General features: G+C 44.3%; 1 protein-coding gene across 1 annotated transcript in view; it reads left to right on the forward strand.

Annotated features, from left to right (window-relative positions):
* LOC129703451 (ephrin type-B receptor 1) overlaps nt 1-23,256 on the forward strand; it is a 405,586-nt gene that overhangs the window by 325,621 nt on the left and 56,709 nt on the right. The window contains exons 8-12 of the mRNA XM_055645911.1: nt 5,522-5,630; nt 6,030-6,094; nt 15,948-16,070; nt 16,266-16,513; nt 22,346-22,561. Coding sequence (XP_055501886.1) covers nt 5,522-5,630; nt 6,030-6,094; nt 15,948-16,070; nt 16,266-16,513; nt 22,346-22,561 — 761 coding nt within the window. The remainder of the gene's footprint in view (nt 1-5,521; nt 5,631-6,029; nt 6,095-15,947; nt 16,071-16,265; nt 16,514-22,345; nt 22,562-23,256) is intronic.

Below are 23,256 nucleotides of genomic sequence, written 5' to 3' on the forward strand. Positions count from 1 at the left end.
TCTTCATATGAAAGTCCTGACATCCCAGGAATCAGTCTGGTGAACCTTCTTTGTACTCCCTCTATGGCAAGAATGTCTTTCCTCGGATTAGGAGACCAAAACTTTACACAATACTCCAGGTGGGGTCTCACCTGGAATATTGCAGATCATTCATTACGAATCTTGAGTTTTTTGAAGAAGTAACCTAAAAGGTTGAAGAGGGTAAATTCATTGTCTATAGTGGACTTTAGCAAGGCATTTGATAACGTTCTGCATCATTGGCTGCTCTGGAAGGTTAGCTCGCATGGGATTCACGGAGAGCTAGCCGACTGGATAGAGAATTGACTTAATGGAAGGAAGCAGCCTGGTGCAAGATTGTTTTTCAGACTGGAGGGCTGTGACTCGTGGTGGGACTCTGGGATCGGCGCTGAGCCCATTGCTGTTTGTAGTTTATATCGCCAATTTGGATGAGAATGTCGAAGTCGTGATTTGTGAGATTGCAGATGACACTAAAGTGGATGGTCTTGTGGATAACGAAGATGGATTTTAAAGATTATAGCGCGATCTTGGTCAGTTGAGCAAGTGGGCTGAGGAACTATTAATGAAGTTTATGTGCGAGGTGTTGTATTTTGGGAAGTCGAACAGGGCAGGACCTTCACAGTGAATGGCAGGGCCCTGGGTAGTGTGGTGGAGCAGGGGGGGATCTAGGAGTGCAGGTGCATAATTCCTCGAAAATGGCATCACTAGTGGTCAAAAAGGCCTTCAGTACATTGGCCTTCATCAGTCAGGGCATTGAGTATAAAAAATAGGATGTTATGTTACAGTTGTACAAGACATTGGTGAGACCACGTTTAGAGTATTCTGTTCAGTTGTGGTCACCATGCTATAGGAAGGATGTTGTTAAGCATGAAAGAGTGCAAAGAAGAGTTATAAATATATTGCAAGGACTTGAGAGCATGAGCTTAAGGGAAAGGTTAGGCAGGCAAGGATTTTATTCCTTGAAGCGCAGGAGGATGAGGGGTGATCTTATAGTGCTGCATGAGATCATGAGGGAAATAGTTAGGATAAATGCACAGTTATTTACCCAGGGTAGGGGAATCAAACACATGAGGACATAGGTTTAAGGTTAGGGGAGAAATATTTGATAGGGACCTGAGGGGTAGCTATTTCACACAGAGGGTTGTGGGTATATGGAATGAGCTATCAGAGGTGGTTGAGCCAGGCATTATAACATCATTTAAAAGACATTTGGACAGGTATTTGGATCGGAAAAGTTTAGAAGGATTGGGGCAGGTGGCAAGTTGGGCCAAAGGGCCTGTTTCCATGCTGGATAAGTCCATGACTCAGCACCTCCCATGGAAATATTGGACCTGGTACTTTCAGGCACAGTCCCCCCCCAGTGCCAATGTCATCAATGTGCACAGAGCATATTATAGTGGTATTATACCTGATATCACATCCGAATCATATCCGAAGGTTGCGATTTACAGCCTGTGAAATAGAATCGTAGTTCAGCAATGAATAAGTTACGCTGACAGCAGTAAAACCTACCTGATTTAATATCAAGATATCATTGCAACATGTTGAATATCATTCCCATGATATATGTTTCTATAAAAAATTACACAACTTCTTTACTTTTCAATGAATTCCTTTGGAAATAAACCGCAATGTTTGGTTTACTTTTATTACAACTTAATTAATTTGATTTTTGTTGCAGTTGGTTTGTGGTCCCAAATTCTTAAACTGTGGCCCCTGGTTCTGGATTCCCCCAACATTGGGAACATGTTTCCTGCATCTAGCGTGACCAATCCTTTAATAATTTTATATGTTTCTATAAGATTCCCTCTCATCCTTCTAAACTCCAGTGAATACAAGCCCGGTTGCTCCATTCTTTCATCATATGGCAGTCCTGCTATCCCAGGAATTAACCTTGTGAACCTATGCTGCACTCAATAGCAAGAATGTCCTTCCTCAAATTAGACCAGAGACCCGGGTTCGATCCCGACTATGGGTGCTGTCTGTACAGAGTTTGTGTGCTCTCCCCATGACCACGTGGGTTTTCTCTGAGATCTTCGGTTTCCTCCCACACTTCAAAGACGTACAGGTTTGTAGGTTAATTGGCTTGATATAAGTGTGTAAATTGTCCTTAGTGTGTGTAGGATAGTGTTAATGTGCGGGGATTGCTGATCGGTGCGGACTCCGTGAGCCTAAGGGCCTGTTTCCGTGCTGCACCTTAAAACTAAATTAAAATTAAACTGGCCTGAGATTTGGAGGGTGAAATTTGGTTTTCCTGATGTAGGCCTACACCAACCTGAAGCCGTGGTCTCTGGTGGGGGAGGCATCGATTCAGGACTTACCTTGACTTTCATTCATCTGGATGCCCAAAGATCCTATAACAGAGCAAGATGGCTTACTCTCACGCAAACGCATAGTACGGTCATGGGCAGATTCATGGGTGACTATAGGACCCATTTTAGCAACCAGCCTCCGCCATCTTGTTCCGCCATCTTGCTCCGCCATCTTCCGGCCAAAGATCGGATCTTTGCATCCGCCTTCGCTCCCGTATCTTCGCTTTGGTCTTTGACTTGGGCGGGGTGAGGGGGTGTGCGGCCCGGGGAGAGGGAGGTGCACGGCCTGGGCCAGCGGGGAGAGGGGGTGTGCGGCCCGGGGCAGTGGGGAGAGCGGGGGTCCGGGGCAGAAGGGAGAGCAGCCCGGGGAGAGGGGTGTGCGGCCCGGGGCAGCGGGGAGAGGGGCACAGGAGGGGGGAGACATTGTAGTGTGGGGGGAGGCGAGAGAGTGCCGGGAAGGGGGGGGGAGAGAGTTGAGGGGTGGGATAGGGCCTAGTGTGTGTGAAGTTGCGGGGAGTATTTTATTTAATGTCCCTTGTCTAGTCTGAAATAAAGTTCATCATTGGATATAAAAATCAGAAGAAATATAATTGTGTGTGTTATATGATTATATACATTTATATCACATTCATGTATGTGTGTTTATAAACATTTTATTCTTAAACACTGCTTGTGAGCCATTTAAAAAGAAATGATTTAAAAAACATTAAAAAAGACAATTACCAGAGTCAAAATTTATTCTTGTCAAGAATTAACAGAAGTATGAACTGACAGAATTATGAATCTAACCCTATATCACACACACAAACTGTTGCAGTTGATTACACTGCGATTCGGGTCGGGTCAGGTAGGCTCCGGTTACTAAAATGGGCGGGGAAAAATGCCCAGGGTCCCCTCCATAGCGTACTACACGTCAGCCCATTGCATTTCGCAGGAGTAGCCTATCTTGCTCCGCTATAGGATCTTTGGCAGCGGCTGCAGAGGGTTGAGGTCCTGACCATGGGGGAAAATGGAGGAGGACTGGCCAATATTTGTGCCTTCCACCACAGTGATGAATGCTGTGGTGGATGTTTGTGTTAAATTTTTATTGTGTTTTTGTGTGTTCTTTATCATTGTACCGCTGCTGGCATATTCATTTCACTTGCACTTTATGTGCAATGTGACAAATAAAATTGTATTGTATTGTGACCAGTGGAGAGGATTTTTTGGCAACTTGCAGTACAACCCTCCCAATCTCCTTCTGACGATTGAGAATTGGGCCGGGAGCTTGACAATTAGTCATCAGTGTTTCTGCACTAGCTTTACCTGCCGTGTCCATTCCATTTGGCCCATTCTCAGTGCTGGGAAAGATGGAGTGGCAAAGATCAATACAGCAGTGAACTCTCTCCCCCAAGGACAGCTCCTCGCCTCCTCCCTGCTCACACCACCTTGCGATCTTTGAGAGTCGTGAGGTTTACTCGCTGATCACAACATGGATATCAGAGCTGTACATTAGCTGAAATGGATTTTCTTTCCGTGCAGCTGAACAGATTAATGTTATGCTGGACAGTTTTCCCATTTTGTCTGCAGTGCAGTACGACAGGGGATTTATCATTTTGTGCTACACAAAATCTTATTATCGACTGAAAAATTCAGGATTATTGGATGTCGGAGGGAAGTGAAAAAACGCAGAATTTTTCTTGCAGTAAAATAGAGTAAATATATTCATTGAAGGATGCCTGCAGCATATTAATAAATAAACAGGACTGAGAATCATCAACTGAGCTTGTGAGTCAAAAGATTGAAGGTCCATTCTGGTTTTACCAGGAGCAGATAAGTTACAGAATGTGAGGGGAAAATAGCAATTAAATGGTTTGTAAAGCAGGGCAAGTCCAAGCTGGTAACATGCAGAGGAAGATGGCTCTCCCATTGACCCGAATACAAGGTGATGCCTATGAACCAACCCATAAAAACTCAACACCATGCCCGCAAAGTGGATGATGAGAACTTAAGAGCTGGGAGAGAGAGTAGGTCATCGATCCATCTAGCGCGCTCTGCCATTCATCAAAACCGTTGCTGATCTTTAATCCGTCACCATTTTCTTGCAACATCCACATCATTATTATCGAGAAATCTATCAACCTGTGCATTGAATGAACACAGCAACTGAGCCTCTGTAGCCTTCCCAGGTGTAAATCCCAAAGTCCTCCACCCTAGGAGTGAACAAATTTCTCTTAAACAGCCCACCTCTTGGTCTCAAACTGTGCCACTAGTCCCAGACTCCTCAGTCAGTAGTAGATGCACCAATTCTGAATATTAACTGTGAAACCTTGTATACTTCAATGAGACCTCTTCTCATTCTTCGAAACTCTTGGAGAATATCGTCTGGGTTGACTCAATCTCTCCATTATGGTGGACCCATCATCCAGTGAACCTTCACTACACTGCCTCTGTGACAAACAAAGACAAGGAAATGCTCTTGATTACACCTATGGAAAAGACACAGAAGTTGATGGCCTGGATATCCAAGCTGAAGACCAGTTTCTTCCATACTGCCTTCTGACTCTTGAACAAATCACGTTTTTCCCACATTAATCCTGATTCTCTCTCCACATATGCTGCCAAACCTACAGAGCATTCCCTGCATTTCACGTTTTTTTTTATTGTGCTCTTTGTCATATGCAGAGTTCATTCAGTTAGAGCCTCGACATAGTTTGTGATATCCAACCTTACCATTCAACCAGCATCTGGCTCTTCCTGATCCGTGACCCTGTTCTTCCCTCTGACCATAATTCCAAACATTTGGAATGCAATTCTGACTGATCTCCTTTTAAAGAAAGCATGATTCCCAGAATCAATTTTTTTTTAGACCTTCAACAAACTAGAAGCAAGAGCTTTGCAATTTAGAAGGCAGAAATGAAATACAGTGTGGGATGAGTTAGGCTAACTCGATTACAAGGCAATTTAAACTGAAGCCTAGAAGCAAAGGCAGTGATAGGCAGGAAATACACTTATTGAAGATGCCGCGGGTTTGAGTGTGATGCTGTCAGAGTGCATTTGACATGCATTCTATATTAACATAAACTAGGACAAAGTGGTGCTGATGCATTTGAATCAGAGCCTCCAGTCTTAACTTATTTTGATCGCCTCACTTATCACTGCATCGGTTGGCAGTGAACTTTCTCACCATGTTCCAATACTCTTCCTTGCAGATGACTACAAGTCTGACCTGAGGGAACAGTTGCCGCTGATCGCAGGCTCAGCAGCTGCGGGAGTGGTCTTCATTGTCTCGCTGGTGGCCGTCTCCATCATCTGCAGCAGGTTGTTATGAACGTGAATCGTCCAACACTCAGAAACAGAGCTGTATTACTTTTATTGACGGTACTGAAAGTTAGGAGTAAGATGTCTTATGTCCGGAGACAGCACAGGTCAAAATTATTATGCCACTGTGCAACACCCAAAATAAAGCAAAGAGAATGTGTGGTGGATGATTAATAATGACAACATCCAATTGTCCAGTAAATCTCCCTGTCTACAACAATATGTGTCACATTATCAGAGTTTTAATTGAAAACACGGCAGAAATGCTCAAAGATAATTTCAAATATTTCACGCAGTCTGGCATTGGTCTAAATAATCACATCATTTACTTCTCTTGTGTCTCTTCAGACAACATAGCTGTTTCAACCACAAGGGTTCACTTCTTTGTTTTTGTTGCAGGAAACGCGCTTATGGAAAAGAGGCTGTGTACAGCGACAAACTCCAACATTACAGCACTGGGCGAGGTGAGTGAGCCCCCAGAGAAAACACCACCGACACAGTTCAAATCTTACCATTTCCTTTAGGAATGTGGAAAAAACAACTGGGAGCAGAAAGCTGGCCTCAGTTGCAGTGACCACAACATAGCCGGATTGTCTGCTGGCAGAATCCTTCCTCATTGAGGCTACATGTACCTGTCTTACTCCAACACAGAAGAATCTTAACTGATTTCAAATGTGATGACACAGTGGTGCAGCTGGTCGAGCCAATATCTCACAGCTCCAGGAATCCAGAACCAATTCTATGTTATCTGTGTGGAGTTTTAACGTACAGTTGTGACCATATGGGTTCTTCTGAATGTTTAGTTTAGTTTATTTTTGAGATACAACATGGAGATTGGTCGAGTTTCCTTCCACATTCCGGTCATGCAGGTGGGTAGGTTAAGTTGACTCTTTAAATCACCTCAAAGATTGGTAGAATTTGAGAGATGGCCATATGGAGAGAATAAAATGGATGAGGGTAGGATTAGTGTGAAAATGGGATTGTTGATGATCAATGTGCCGAAGGATCTGTTCCTCAGATGTATCACTCCGTGAATCTATGAACTATAACAACTTGTATTTCTAAAGCAGCTTTAATGCAGTAAATATTCCAATGTGGCTCATATCGCTGCCAGACCATAGGGAATTACCATAGGAAATTACAAGACTTTGCCAGTTGCCCACTAAAGGTGTCATGGCTTATGTCAGGATAGCAGGGTGGATCTTGACATCTCACTTTCGGTGACAGTTTGTGGTAGATGTTTCTAGGATGCCGGCTACGTAGTCCAGGTGAGTGTACAACGTTGTAGAGATGCAGAAAGGTTAAGTGAATGAGCAGAGAGTGTGAGTGTGAAATCACAAACCGTGGACTGAAAGGAGATAAATATGAGTGTTTTGGGGACAGTGAGGATTGAGGCACTATGTGGAGTACACAAATTATTAAAGACTGGCAGCAGGATTCAAAAAGCTGCAGAAAGGCTAACGGAATAGTAAATTAGAGCTTGATAATTTAGGAGTAAAATCAGAAGGCATTTTTTTCTGTCTAAAATTAGTGTTGATTGGTACTTCCAGCTCCTAAATGGCTGTAGATGTTGCTGTGACTGAAGCATTCAGGATTAAAAAGCGAGAGTTTTGTTAGGTGAGTTAGCAATGGATGTGAAGCAGAGGTGGCTAACTGCAAACAATTAGCTGGCTCCAACTGCATGAATGGCAGAGATGCATGACCAGGCCAGGATCCTCAGCTCCCCCTGCTACAGAGAGTCAGACATTGATAGAGCCACCATCTTGTATCTGATTGAAATGGGGGGATTAAAACATTACAGTCGCCCTTGTTAGAATAATTAGGAAGATCATTTGATGGAGGCGTACAGAAGTTGGGAGGTCATGTTGCAGTTGTATAAGACGTTGGTGAGGCCACATTTATAATATTGTGTTCAGTTCTGAGCACCGTGTTATAGGAAAGATGTTGCCAAGCTGGAAAGGGTACAGAGAAGATTTACGAGGATGTTGCCAGGACGAGAAGGTCTGAGCTACAGGCAGAAGTTGAGTAGACTGGGACTCTATTCCTTGGTGTGCAGGAGGACGAACGGTGATCTTATAAAGGTGTATAAGAGCATGAGAGGAATAGATCGGGTAGATGCACAGAATCTCTTGCCCAGAGTAGGTGAATCGAGGATCAATGGACATTGGTTTAAGGTGAAGGAGAAAAGATTTAACAGGAATCTGAAGGGCAATTTTTTCACAATGTGTGGTGGATGTATGGAACAAGCTGCCAGAGGTGGTAGTTGAGGCAGGGACTATCCCCACAATTAAGAAGCACTTAGACAGGTACATGGATAGGACTGGTTTGGAGGGATATGAACCAAATGCTGGCAGGTGGGACAAGTGTAACTGGGACATGTTGGCCGGCATGGGCAAGTTGGAATGAAGTGCCATTTTCCACACTGTCATTCTATGACTATGACTAACTAATTATGAAGGGATGTTGGTAGTGGAGGGTCTAGAACAAAGGAACACAGATATAAACTTGAATGTTGAACCAAGAGAGGCACTGCACAGAGGATGGCATGACAATGAAATACACATACACAACCAGTGCTTGATGCAATGGTCTTGTCACCATTTAGAAACACATTACGTGGGTGTTTGAACTGAAGGGAAATGAGGGGTGTATGGTGGCAAAGTGTGACACTAGTTGACGTGCTGCCCCTGTGTGGGGTAAATGTTATGAAGAGTCGGTTGGGGTAAGTTGCCTGCTTCTGTCAAAGATAGACACAAAATGCTGCAGTTAGTCAGCTGGTCAGGCAGCATCTCTGGAGAAAATGAGTAGGTGACGTTTCGGGTCGGGACCCTTCATCATCAGCCTGTGGCAGGAGCACAGTGATTGAGCACATGGGACGAGCAATATTGTTTTGTTCAGTGCTACAGGTAAAACAATCCATCAGTAAACCAAAGGATTCTGACAGTTTCCTGGACAGAAGTGTGCCGTTTCAGGAATTCCACCAGGCAACTCTTGTCCTGATACACATATAAACCTGTGACACCTTTCCAAGTCTGACACACATGGGATAAGGTAATTCCCTGGGCACCGTTCCTTTACAGTAAGCATAGAACAACCATGAGAGAACAGCTCTGATCTATCTGAGAATCCTTTTGTTGCCCAAGGTCCCAACCCCCAATCCAATCCAAAAGTGAGATTCAGACTCTGCGATTTGGCCCTCAACCGAGGCCTCAACATCAGGCCGGGCCCCGATGCACAGAATCAACTGTCCACTTCCCTGATCCAGGTCCCCAATATCCTGTTCACTATCTCACTAAGGCACCAACTCCAATAAAACCTGCGATCCAGATTCCAACCCTTTGAAAGACATCCAAGTACCAATTCGATTCCTGGTTTCTTGATCCAACTCACAGATTGACTCATGATCACCACCACAACTCCCAATCTGACCCCTGACCGAGGCTTAAGTCGCCACCTTATTGAAGCCGTGCCTCATATCGATACTTTCACTGTGGCTTTGATGTTTTGGGCTGAGCTCACCACCCTCTGCAGCCTCTTGCATTCCTGGTATGTTGTAATTTCCACAACAGGCCATGACACAACCTGTCAGGACATCCTGAATGCTGATTCAACTGAAGCCTCGTTGTGACACTCCATTCTCATGTTAAGTCCCCATCCTGAATATCCAGGCATTGCAGACCATACAGGCTTTGACTCCTGCCTCTCTCTCTACGACCCCATCACTCTCCAGGCCTTCTACACCCCTTCACGTCTGTCAGCAGTGGTGCAGCCCATGGAGGAATGCATGCAGACAACTTCTTGGGACCCAGGACCAAAACACCAGGAGGGTTGCTGCAGATCAACTGTAGTTCACCTCCTTGGTGCAGATGAATTCCAGGCCGTGGAAATTTACTGGGTTAATTCCCTGAAATGGGAATAATGAAACTTGTGCAGAAACAAAGAGTGGCACAGCGGTAGAGGTGCTGTCTTACCCTGGCAGAGACCCAGGTTTGATCTTGGCTACAGGTGCCACCTGTACAGAGAGTTGGTAAGTTCTCCTTGTAACCATGTGGGTTTACTCCGGGTGCTCCAGCTTCCACTCGTATTTAAAAGACTTGCAGGTTTGTAGGTTAATTGGCTTCTGTGCATTGTCCCTAGTGTGTAGGATAAATCTAGTTTACAGATGATTGTTGGTTGGCACAGACTTGGTGGGCTGAAGGACCTGCTTCCATACTGTATCTCTAAACTCAACTAAACCAAGCAAAGATGTGGATGACTAGTGATTGGTGAACTGTGAGCATGGAATAACACCAGGGTTAGACAAGTTTTTTTAAAGGATGTATGATTGCATGTTTAGTGCAGAGTAAATTCAGAGGAGTGTGTAACCAGCAGTAAATGGTAATGTGTCTGACAGCTTATATGGCACTGATGTATACACAGCACCCTGTTAATGGGAAGTTGTTAAGCTCCCAGATGGTGCCAGCTGGCTAATCATACTCATCTGAAAATATATCGAAATAAACACTGTCACAGCTCAAGATTGAATATATTCCCGAGTAATCTCAGTTTACATGAAAGTGTCAGGAAATTCTGAAATATGGTGAGCCTTAATATAGACACTTAACGTGATGCGGTCCCTCCAAATTGCTGTATTATGAAGACAGGGCGGCTGATTTGTGAGTCTTTTCCCCAGTAGCAGCACATTTTACACCCCCTTGCCGAGTGCTCACCTTAAGCACTTTGCTCTAATTGCGTTAGTCATTGACAAAAACTGCTGGTCATTGCTTTTTCATTTTGATTCTGTTTCTCAAGGCCATTCAAGATAGCAAAAGCACAGAGTGTTATTAGATCACTCCCTCAAGCTTTCTGTGTTTTGCGGGCTGCGTGGGTCTACTGACCAAGAGTGGGTCAGAGCAGTGATTTGGGATCTCTGTGCTTTCTTCCTCTGTATTGTAAAGGATCCATGATTTGTTTTGCGGGTGTGGTGAATGGTGTTATTCCCAGCCGGCAGAAGGTGAGATGAAGAGATTTTTCAACTGCTCACTTAATTGAACTGGTAAAGGGACTGGGAGTAAGTACAGACTTGGTTTTTTTGGCATCAGGGAGAGAGGAAGGTACTGGGAGATCAGGAAAGGGGGGGAAGCCCAGAATATCAGAAGAGAGAATAACACAGGTTATAGGTAGATAATGTAACAAAGGGGGATAGCATTGGGATATATGAAGTGATGAGTGCAATAGGATAGTGAGAGAGAGCATAACACTGGGATATCAGGAGAGGGCAGTATTGGGATATCAGGAAAGGGAGTAGCATTGGGAAATAGGAGAGGACAGCAATGGGACATTAGGAAAGGGAATTGCATTGGGAATCAGGAAAGTGTGAGGACAGGTATACCTGGAGAGAGGGCAGTATTGGGATATCAGGAAAGGGACTACAGTAGAAAATGAAATTACACGTATAAATAGGAGAAGGATAGTAGGAGAGATGAGGTCAATATTTTTATTTATTTATAGCCGAGTTGCTACTGGGAGCTGGAGCACATAGTACTATATTTTTTTAGTTTTAAAAATACAGTGTGGAAACAGGCCCTTTGGTTCACTGAGTCCATGCTGACTTTCGATCACCCATTCACTAGTTCTATGTTATCCCACTTTCGAATCCTACACATCAGGAGTGACTTACAGAAGCAAATTAACCTACAAACCTGCACATCTTTATGTGGGTGAAAACCAGAGCACATGGAGAAAACCCACGTGGTCACGGGGAGAACGTACAAACTCCACGCAGATTGTACCCGTGCCTGTGGGTCTGTGCCATTGTGATGATTTTGCCATTGAATGTTGAGAGTAGTTTGTTGGATTTCTAGTTTGAGATGGTAGTGAAGATAAGAAAATAACTTTGTTTGAAGGTGCAACATTGTTACGGGACTTAATAAGCTTGCTGTGCAGTGAACATGCCATTCCTCAGCCCATGCTTGAATGTCGTCAAGGTCTTGGTAGGGACCGATACATCTTCTGAGGAGTTGCGACCTAAATTGAACATAATCATAAACGAAGATCCCCATTTCAGAGCTTATAATGGAAGGAGCATTATTGATGCCACAATTGAAGGTGATTGGGGCTCAGGGCACTGCGTGAGGGGCAGGAAGAGACCGACCTGGAACATGACAAGCCATAGTGAGGGAAGCACTGGAATGGCTGGAGTTGGAGGGAGGGAAGAGGAATGTAAGGCTATAGGAAGGGTATATGAAATGCGGGAAAACATGAAGGAAGGAACAGAGAGGTTGGGAAAACAGAGAGAGCAGCACAGTGATGTCAGGAGACAGATTGAATGGGGATATCAGCAAGTGAGCTGGTTTGAGATGGCAAGGAATAATTATTGGAATATCAGGGTTAGTAACAAATGATCTGTTTTGGAATATTTAGGACATCAGATAAAGAACGGTACTAAGATATGAAGGATTAAGCTGTAAGAATATCAGAGATTTTTAGAAATATGTTATCCCAAGCAACTACCGAGTATGTTGTACTGGAATACTGAAGATTAGTTTGGATTTAATATCATGGAAAAGAGTGTGTTGGATTTTTAAAGTTGTTTGTATGGGAATTGTATTGGGATATCGGAGGATTGGCTTTGTTGAATGTTGAATTCACTGCGTTGGGGTACAGTTGGAGTTTTCTCAGCCGGGATGCTGTAGTATTTTAATGTAATGAAGTCCTTCTAGCTGAGACAGAGGTTTATATGCATCTCTTCTAAGCTTATCCACTGCATCTAGTGAGATGTGGCCTTCTGTACGTTGGCGAGGCCAAGCATAGACTCGGTGACCATGTTGTGATCGTTCCACCAAGGCTGACTGGATCTCTCGGTTGCTAACCATTTTAACTCCCCATTCCCATCCTGCCCTCTCCGTCCTCAGACTCATCCATTGCCAGAGTGAGACCACAAACAAACTGGAGGAACAGCATCTGGTAGTCCATTTGGGTAGCTTAAACCCAGTGGTATAAACATTGAATTCTCTAATTTTAGGGCATTGTAAAATCCCCTTCCCTTCTTTCCCCAATCCCCCACAACTAGATCTTATCAGCGAGAGAGAGCTTGTGATTGATATCATTTGAACTGCACTTAACATTCCATGAGCGTCTTATAGCAAACTTTCATATGGGGTAACCTTATCCTACCAAAGATCTCTGCTTAAACTTTGGCACTGTGAAATCGGATGTAAAGTACATTATGTCAAAGAGTTTTAACATTAGAAAATAGATTTATGTGCAATCAATACTCCTATTACTGCATAACAGTCACAATATTATATCAGCCGTCATCTTGTGGATGGTTTATAATGCACGAAAAAGATTGTGTTACCGATGTGGGCTCTGGATCAGTTTTCAGGCCCTAAATACTAACTGGTGGATTGGGAATGACCAACGTAATAGATGATTTAATGCCATTCCCCTTGCCCCTACTCCCCTGCAGCTTGTAAATTGGACTGGGTACTACTCTGAACAACTAAGTAGTGTGTCCCTAGAAATTCTGATTTGTGGTAGTGGACACACTATGGGAAGGATAAGTTGTTAACCTTATTCAATTTTGTTTTAATAACAATGCAATTAAAGGGATTTAAGAACTTTGGAGACCCAAAGCAGAGGAATATAAAACTTGAGGTCGTAGGTTTAGCGTGAAGGGATAGAGGCGATCTGAGGAAGAACCTCTTCACCCAGAGGATGGTTAGAATCCACTGCCTGAGAGGTGGTGGTGGCAGGAGCTCTCATCGTGTTTAAGAAGTATTTAGGCAACCTTTTGATTCACCAAGTATGAGAGATAAATGGGATTAGTGTACAAAGGTACCTGATGGTCAGCATGTGCCTGGTTGGGTGAGGGGCTAGTTTCTCCACTGTGTGAATCAATTACCTTAACTGATTTCACATAAACAGGAGTTGAGAATTTGTCGCAAATCTAGCAAAGATTCTGGCAAATGCACCAAAGGAAAATAAATGTTTTACACAAGTTATGAGACGCGTTAAGAGAATGGCAGATACCATTTTAATAGGCAACACAGCTGGTAGAGCCACTTCCCACAGCTCTAGAGAGCTGGGTTTGATCCTGTCCTCTGGTGTAGTCCATGTGGAGTCCACACATTCTCCCTGTTATTATGTCGGTTTCCCCTGGGTGCTCCAGTTTTCTTTCATGTCCCAAACTTGTGCAGGCTGGTAGTTTAATTGGCAACAGTAAATTATCCACAGAATATAGGTGAGTGTTGGAATCATGAGAGAGTTGGTGAAAGGTATGAGAGAATAAAATCGGGATCATGAGAGGAGTAGGTTAAGTAAATGGTTGATGATTGTGTGAATACAATGGGCCACAGGGCCTGTTTCCATGCTGTATCTAATTCTACTATCTTTCAGAGGAGAAATGGGTCCATGTGAAAGGAGAATCCTTGCAGGGCCATGGGTGTTGTTGCACAGATACTTCTAGCAGCCAGCAAAAACTTAGTGGGTTTAGTGATCCCAATTCATGGTGGTGCTCACTCTCTGTCATGGACATGATGCGGATACAAGCACTTTGAGATATTATTGAGAGGTAGACACAGAATGCTGGAGTAACTCAGCGGGACAGGCAGCTTCGCTGGAGAGAAGGAATGGGTGACGTTTCAGGTTGAGACCCTTCTTCAGACTGAGTACAGTCAGAGGTAGTACAGAAGAGGAGCAGGCCATTCAGCCCCTCAGGTCTGTCCACCATTCACTACCACTTGTGCATGAGTTCCATTCACAGCACCTTCATCCATTCCCCATAACACTCACAAAAAATGTCACTAAAGTCGATTGATTGATTGATTGATTGAAAGATACAGCATGGACACCAGCCCTTCAGCCTACCAAGTCCACTGTCAATTACCTACCAGACTATCAATTACCTGTTCACACTAGTTCTATGGTATTCCACTTTTGCATCCATTCCCTACACTTTAGGGGCAATATACCGAAGTCAATTAAACAAACCCGCATGTTTTGGGGATTCCGATGGAAACCAGAGCACCTGGAGGAAACTCTCATGGTCACAGGGAGAATGCACAAACTCCATACAGACAGCATCCGATATCAGGACCGATCCCGGGTGTCTGGCACTATGAGGCAGCATTTCTATCAGCTGCACCACATATGCTCCATTAACGTAACATTTTTTTGTTTTGGAATAGTTCCAATTTTTTTGCCAGTTTTTGGTTAAAATGTGTGTTTGAACATTTTTTCACGGGAAAATCTGTTATATATGGAACAACCTTATTTTCTTGGAGAAAGCCGGATTATTAAACCCCAGCTGACCTTCTGGTGAAGGTATCACCACAGTGCAATGGACGATTGATGATGTATTTACAAATCAGGGTGGTGTGTGACTTGGAGGTTAACTTGCTAGTCACCAAACTGTACTTCTCCATTCTGCTGGTGGAGTTTGCAGGTTCCCTCAAAGTTAAAGGGCTGATTACACCCAGAATAATTTTAAATCCATTTTGCTTCCAAGCACTCCCTCATTGCAGAGGTGTGCACTGATTTACCAATCTACAATATTCAGCCACCCTGGGCCTTTCAATCAAGTACATTTCCTGATATCAGGCAGGATGCTCATTATCTGGAGTCAATGTTCACCCCCCAGTCTCATTCACACTTACCAGATGTGCACAGCTGGATGAAGTTCTCACAAAGACGGACTTGTGCGGCGGTGGGATGTGGGAAGAAGAGTGACATTCACTGACATCCCTTAGAGATGGGGGTCTCAGCACTGCCCTGCTTGCCATTCAGTTTGCTCTCCAGCATGAAATGTGACTTCCATAAGTGCAGCTAGTTAAGAAAAGAATATGATAGCTGCAATTAATATTTCATGAACCGTTCATACATCTGAACACGAATATTTGATCAGAATAATTAAGATTCACTCCAGATACTTGACCTCTTGGTCACTGGGACCTGATGGTGTTGTAATGAGGTGAGAAGAAATGCCAATGTATGCTGATGGACCTGACAGATGTGCAATATGCTGAGAGAAAGTGGAGCAGTAAACTTTTAAATTCTCTTCACGCAATCAGATCCACCATCTTGCAACTGATTACCTCTCTGTTGTACTTACTTCAAGTTGTTAAATTCTTCCAGTCAACCCATATGGCAGGGGGTATGCAAAAGCCATCTCTTAACCACAATCTTTCTAACATTAAAATAAAAGTGTAATTTTTATGTTCCGTAGAGTATCAGTGTTCTATATTCATTACAAGCACCACAATTAGAGAGGAGGATCTTGGCAGCTTTGCAACCCGTCAGCTGATTTAATTGATACCTACTGTCTGCTCTCCATAGGTTCTCCTGGGATGAAGATCTACATTGATCCATTCACTTACGAGGACCCAAATGAGGCAGTACGAGAGTTTGCCAAGGAGATTGATGTCTCGTGTGTGAAAATTGAAGAAGTAATTGGAGCAGGTACGTCTTGTGGAGTTTGAAATGTTGTGCGCATTGACTTTTCTTCTCACTTGTGGGACATATCTTGACTGGTTTTGTGGTGGTGTTATAATTGAAGTATTTTTGTTTTTGGTTTATAAATTGCATTTCTGATTTCCCTTCTGGTTACCTACCTTTGCTCTTGTGCACCCACATCCCCTTCCTTCCCCCACCCAGGAGAATTCGGGGAAGTGTATAAGGGCCGCCTCAAGCTGTCAGCAAAGCGGGAAATCTATGCAGCGATTAAAACCCTGAAGGCCGCCTACTCTGAGAAGCAACGGCGGGATTTTCTGAGCGAGGCTAGCATCATGGGGCAGTTTGACCATCCAAACATTATCCGCTTGGAAGGAGTGGTCACCAAAAGCCGACCGGTGATGATCATCACAGAGTTCATGGAGAATGGAGCACTCGATTCCTTCCTAAGGGTAATTATTAAAGCAGCTTTTTGCTGGAGTACCTCTGGTCAAATAATTCCCAACTAGGGCAGCGGTAGAGTTGCTACCTTACAGCGCCAGAGACCCAGGTTCGATCCTGACAACGGGTGTTGGCTGTACGGAGTTTGTATGTTCTCCCCATGACCTGCTTAGGTTTTCTCTGGGAGGTCCAGTTTCTTCCCAAACTCCAAAGATGTGCAGGTTTGCAGGCTTATTGGCTTGGTAAAATTGTAAATTGTCCCTAGAGTGTGCAGGATAGTGTTAGTGTGTGGGGATCGCTGGTCGGCTAGCCATAGGGCCTGCTTCCGCGATGTATCTCTAAACTACACTAAACAAAACGTCTTCCTGGTTTCTTGTAGTCAGGAAGAGAGATACACCACAGAAACAAGGCTTTCGGCCTAATGTGTCTATGCTGATTCTTGACTACTCACTTCATATTATCCCCATTTCTATCTTTCACACATTCCCACCATATTTGACCATTCAAATATACACTGTCAATTCATTATGGTCAATTAAACTACTAACCCACACATCTTTGGGACATGGGAGGAAGCTAGAGTGCCTGGAGGAAACCCACATAGTGCCTCCTCCAGTCTGCTACCCTCTCCCATATCTTCTCCCAGATTTTCTTCACCTCCTCCTTTTCTCCTCTCCTTCTCCAGTCCTCCTTCAGGGTTATCCACTCACATCTTTTCCCCCACCCACCCCAATTAGGCCCTCCAGCCCTTTTCCTTTTGGCCCGTTCACAAGGCCCAAGGGGTTCTCTGTACAGTCAGTCAGTATGCCTATGTTTAGACAGTGAAAATGATGTCAGAAATATTAGGTCTGCCCCTGAGGCCAAGAGCTTGCTGTGTAAGGCTGTGCTTCACAGCAAGTCCTTCTGGACAGCAGGTTTATACTCAGAAAAACAAAGAAAAGGCTTTGGTTTAATATTTATAGTCTTTTGCTGGACCAGAGAGTGGGACGAGCTGTAATCAGTGACCCAGTTTCCAGTCCATTATTGCTGTTGTACTAGTGTCATCCTGCTCAAACCAGTGCTTTCATATTCCCCAATGCTCCGTGCAAAGCAATAACTGTGCCACTATGTTTCAGACTGCTCGGGCTGTGATGTAAGGCAAATGTTCAAAAATATTTTAAGGGATGATGAATTTTAGGGACATTTCACGAGAGGCAGTTATAGTTAAAATCACAGTAGAGAGGGGCGATGTCTTGGCAGGATGGATGTGGAAAGGATGTTTCTACTTCTGGAAGAATCTAGAACATGGGGTTACTGTTTAAGAATAAAGCCCCATCCCACTGTACGAGGTAATTCACGAGTTCTCCCGAGTTTTCCCCTGATTCGAATTCGGAGAATGTCCATAGCAGGTCCGTAGGAGTTCGTGGATGTCTCATAGCGGCTCGTAATGCTAACGGTAGGTACTCTGGACGTCCGGTAACTCGTGACGTTATTTCATCCCTGCAAAAAATGTCCACGAGTAAATAAATACTTGTGATGAAAAAAATTGTTACTTTTTATACCTACCGTTAGCATTACCAGCCGCTACGAGACATCCATCAACTCCTACAGACCCACTACGGACATTATCCGAGTTCGAATCAGGGGAAAACTCAGGAGAAGTCGTGAATTGCCTCGTACAGTGGGACAGGGGCTTTAGGCGTCTCCATATTTAACACAGAAGTGAAGGTTTTTTTTCTCTCTCTGAGGCTGTGAGAATCTGAACTCACAGTCATAGAGTCGTACAGTGTGGTAGCAGGTCCTTCAGCCCAACTTGTCCACGCTGACCAGAATGTCCCATCTACACTAGTCCCACCTGCCTCCATTCAGTCCTTATTGCTCTAAACCTATCCTATCCATGTACCTGTCTAAATGCTTCCTAAATGTTGCAATAGCATCTGCATTAAGTACTCACTACCCTCTGTGTAAAAAAAGTTGCCCATCAGGTTCCCATAACATTTTCTATCCCTCATCTTAAACCCATGTCGTCTGGTTCTTGATTCCCCTACTCTGATCAAAACACTCTGTGTGTTTACCTAATTTTTTTGTCTCATGATTTTGTATACTCTATAATCACCCATCATTCTCTTGCGTTCCAAGGAATAAAGTCCTAGTCTGCTCAACCTCTCCTTATAGCTCAGGCCCTCGAGCCCTGGCAACATCCTTATAAATCCTTTCTGCACCCATTACAGCTTAACAACATCTTTGAATGATTTTAAGGCAGAGGTCGATATAGCCCTGATAAGCAAATAGTGCAATGTGATTGAGGTTACCATCAAATCAACCATGATTGTATCAAATAGTGGATGGAGCAAGCTTGAGGGGCTAAGTGGCTTACTCCTGCTCCTAAAATATTTTGATAAAATCAAAAATGGAACAGTGCCGTCTTGAGAGCTCACAGCAAGAGTTTGTGGTTTGAGTTATGGCAGAGACTGCTTCAATGTGACTTTAGTTTTACAACTGTGACAAGTCAGCAACTTGTAGTCAGTAAGCTGACAAGTTATTTAAGATTCAAGTAATAGATTCTGAAGCTAGTATTGGGCTGAAGCATTTGCATGTGATTTAATAGAGGATAATAAATTATTTTCAAAGTATGTTGGTAAAACCAACGTGTTCTCCAGCATCAACTCACAGGGAACAGAAGGCTTCCAACACTGTATAAAGATGCACCATCTTTAACTTCCATGGTCCAGGATTTACGCATGAGAACCTTGGCCTCTGTTAATCACTCTCTTGTGATTCCACTTTGAAATATCCATAGCCTATAAAATCATACCAAATGTTCAGCTCATTGAAGTTAACCTGACCTTCAAGCACTCATTTATACTAATCTTATATTTATTCTCTCCACATATCCATTAATTTATACATGGTTTAATGTATATCCATTATATGAACAATTTGGATAACAACATGGGAGGCATTAAGTTTGTAGATAATACTATAATTGGTGATATAATTAGTATGCAGTGGAAAATGTTAGCTAAGATCGCAACAGGATCTTGATCAACTGGGTCAATGGGTCGAGGAATGGCAGATGGAATTTAATTCAAATAAAGGCAAACTATTGCACTAGGGCAGAACAGAGAATCATATATGTGCAAGAGCATTATTTATTGAATGTGGAAACACAGATAGGCATTGGTAGTGAAGAAGGCATGTTGTACACTTGGCTTTATTGACCAAGGTAATGAATAGAGATGTCATGTTACAGTTGTACAATATGTTGGTAAAGTCACACTTGGAGTACCTTGTATAGTTCTGGTCACCCTGCTGTAAGAATGATACTAAACTAGAAAGGGTACAACAATGATTTTAGTTTAGTTTGGAGAAACAGCGTTGAAACATGTCCTTTGGCCCACCGAGACCACACCAACCATCGATCACCCGCTCATACTAGATCTATGTTACCCCACTTTCCTGCTCTCTACACACAAGGAGCAATTTACAGAGGCCAGTTAACCTGCAGACCCACACGTGTTTGTGACATGGGAGGAAACCAGAACCCCCGGTGGAAATCCAAGTGGTCACAGTGAGAACATGCAAAGTCCACACAGACAGCACCCAAGGTCAGGATCAAACCTGGGTCTCGTGCTGTGAGGCAACAATTCGACCAGCTGCGCCACTGTGCAGGGATGTATCCTGGACTGAAGGGTTTGAATTGAAAGGAGAGGTTGGTGCGGTTAGGACATTTTTCCCTGGAGTGTGGGAGGATGAGGGGTAACCTTATAGAGAGCTGTAGTGAATATGGTGAATAGCCACAACATTTTCCCCAGGGAGAGGAGTCTAACACTAAAAAGTGTCAGTTTAAGGTGAGAGAGCAAAGATTGGAAAAGGACTTGAGGGCCAGCATTTTCATACAGGTTGGTGGGTCCATGGAGTAAGCTGCAAGAGGAGCTGGTAGAGGTGAGTATAGTTATGATATTTAAAAGATACACAGACAGATGCATGAATAGGAAGGGTTTGAAGGGATATGAACCATTGGCAAGTGGGACTGGATAGTTGAGTAGTTTGGTTGGCATGAACGGCTGGTTTCTGTGCTGTGTAGCTCAATGACTGTGAATCTCCTCGCATTCTTTCACTAGCTACACAGCAGGGCAATTTATTGTGCCCAGTTGGATGAGAATGTAGGCGGCATGATTAATAACTTTGCAGATGACACTAAAGTGGCAGGTATCATGGATGGTTATCAGAAATTGCAGCAGGATCTTGATCAGTTGGGCAAGTGGGCTGAGGAATGGTTAATGTGTGATAAGGGTGAGGTGTTGTGTTTTGGGATGTCAAACCAGGACAGGACATTTACAGGCAGGGCCCTGCAGAGTGTTGCAGAACAGAGGGAACTAGGTGTGCAGGTGCTTGAAAGTGGTGTTGCAGGTAGATTAAGGTGGTCATATTGGCCTTCGTCAGTCAGGGTACTGAGTATAGAAGTTGGGATGTTATGTTACAGTTGTACCAGATGTTGTTGAGGCTAGATTTGTATTCAGGTTTGGTCACCCTGCTATAGGATGGATGCTGTTAAGATGGAAAGAGTGCAGAGAAAATATACGAGGATGTTGCCAGGACTTGAGGGCCTAAAATAATTGGGAGAGGTTGGGTAGGCTAGGACTTTATTCCTTGGAGCGCAGGAGAACAAAAATTATCTTATAGAGGTATATATTATGGTCATGAGGGGAATATACAAGGTAAATGCACAGTCTTTTACCCAGAGTAGGGGAATCAAGAACCAGGGGACATGGGTTTAAGGTGAGAGGGGAAATATTCACTGATAGTTTATTGTCACGTGTTCCTGGGTACAACAATGATCTTTGTTTTGAATACAACCCAATACAATCATACAGCAGACATCACTGAGGCAGTACACAAGTGTCGTCAGGTTTTGGCACCAACAAAGTTACAAAAGTTCACCAAACATTCCTACCAGTTGCCTGCTGTCACATGTGGCAGTCGCCCCCTCACTCTGTCGGGTCCCCCTTCCTTCTCAGTCGGCTCCCCTCTCCCCACCTGGACCTCCTTCATTATTGACGGCCCTTCTCACTCATCTGCAGCCCTCCTTCGCCTCTGGCAACTCTCCGATGGCCCTCCTTAGTTGGGACCTTCCACACCTTTGTTAACGGGTGCTAACCTAGCCTCTCAATTACTTTTTCTTTCAATTGGGTTGCCTGTCACATATCGGCCAATACAAAAATCTGTCAGATTTGGGCATTTAAGTGACTAATTATATACACATCTAAGTACAGAATCTCACATGTGACTGTTTTACACACGTTCTTTTCCTCTACCATACAAAAGAGCAAATTGAATTGCTTCGTTATTTGCTCATGTAACCAGCTGAGCAACCAAACTGTAATTGTGGTTTTGAGAATTAGACACCACATAATTACAAAACTCATCAAACTAGACTATTGACAATAATAACTGGAATACGGGGATTGGGGAAAATGCGGTTGATTTGGAGTTAGTTATTGTATGCTACTGGTGTGAGGTTGTTGTGAGGTGAGTGGGTGTTATGCTTTGGGGTGCGTGCAGCGTGTGGGTTTGTGGTGTGGAGTGTACACATTGTGAGGTGGGGTGCACATGTTTGGGATATACATGTTGTGGGGTATACATGTTGTGGCATGTGCATGTGGGGTGTATATGTTGCAGGGTGTACATGTTGTGGGGTGTGAGTTGTGTGATGCACAGGCCAGGTGGACTCGGGTTGGTGTGAGGGGCAAGGTGAAAGCTGGGCTTGGTCTTCCTCCCCCCCCCCCCCCATGGCAGTACAGAACACTCTCCGTCTTGTTGACCTTTGCGCGGCCTCTAACGGATCTGTTTGCCTCCCACAGCAAAACGACGGGCAGTTCACGGTGATCCAGCTGGTGGGGATGATGCGGGGCATTGCTGCAGGGATGAAGTACCTGTCGGAGATGAATTACGTGCACCGGGACCTGGCTGCACGCAACATCCTGGTCAACAGCAACCTGGTGTGCAAAGTGTCGGACTTCGGCCTGTCTCGCTACCTCCAGGATGACACCTCGGACCCCACCTACACCAGCTCTCTGGTCAGTCAAACTCTCACTTTACCCACACTGGGGGCGCAGCTGGGACAGCGTGGAATGGGGGTGGGGGGCGTTGAGAGTGTGGGTTGGGGCAATAGAGGGGGGACAGGGCGGGTCGGTGTTGTTAGTGGTATTTGGGCTTGGGAAAATGGTGGTGAGTAGTGGTGGGACTGACGGAAGTGGGGGTGTGGGCTGGGGTCACTCGTGGAGGGGGTTTGATGGGATTGGGGAAGTTGTGCAGGGGAAGGCTGCTTGGGGGTGTGGTGCCATCGGAGGGGGTGCTGAGCAGTATTTTGGGAACTGCGGTGGCGTGCAGCAGTGCTTTGTGGTGAAGAGGAAAGGGTGTGTTGTGAGGGGAGGGATGTGTTGATATGAAGAGATATTGAGGCGCGTTGGAGTATGTTGTGTAGGAAGGAACTGCAGATGCTGGTTTACACTGAAGATAGACACAAAATGCTGCAGTAACTCAGTGGGACTGGCAGCATCTCTGGAGAGCAGGAAATGGTGACGTTTCGGGTCCAGACCCTTCTTCAGATCAGTATGTTGTGTGGGGGAGGTATTGTTGTATTAAGGTGATGCAAATTAATGGTAGCAGGAACACGCCAATCAGCTCCTCTCACCTTGTCCACTGCTAAAATGGCTGATCTCGTACCTCAGCTCCATTTTCCCCTTCCCTTTGTTCCCTTCATGCTGCAAAT

The sequence above is a fragment of the Leucoraja erinacea genome, chromosome 14, assembly GCF_028641065.1.
Source record: "Leucoraja erinacea ecotype New England chromosome 14, Leri_hhj_1, whole genome shotgun sequence".
NCBI lineage: Eukaryota > Metazoa > Chordata > Chondrichthyes > Rajiformes > Rajidae > Leucoraja > Leucoraja erinaceus.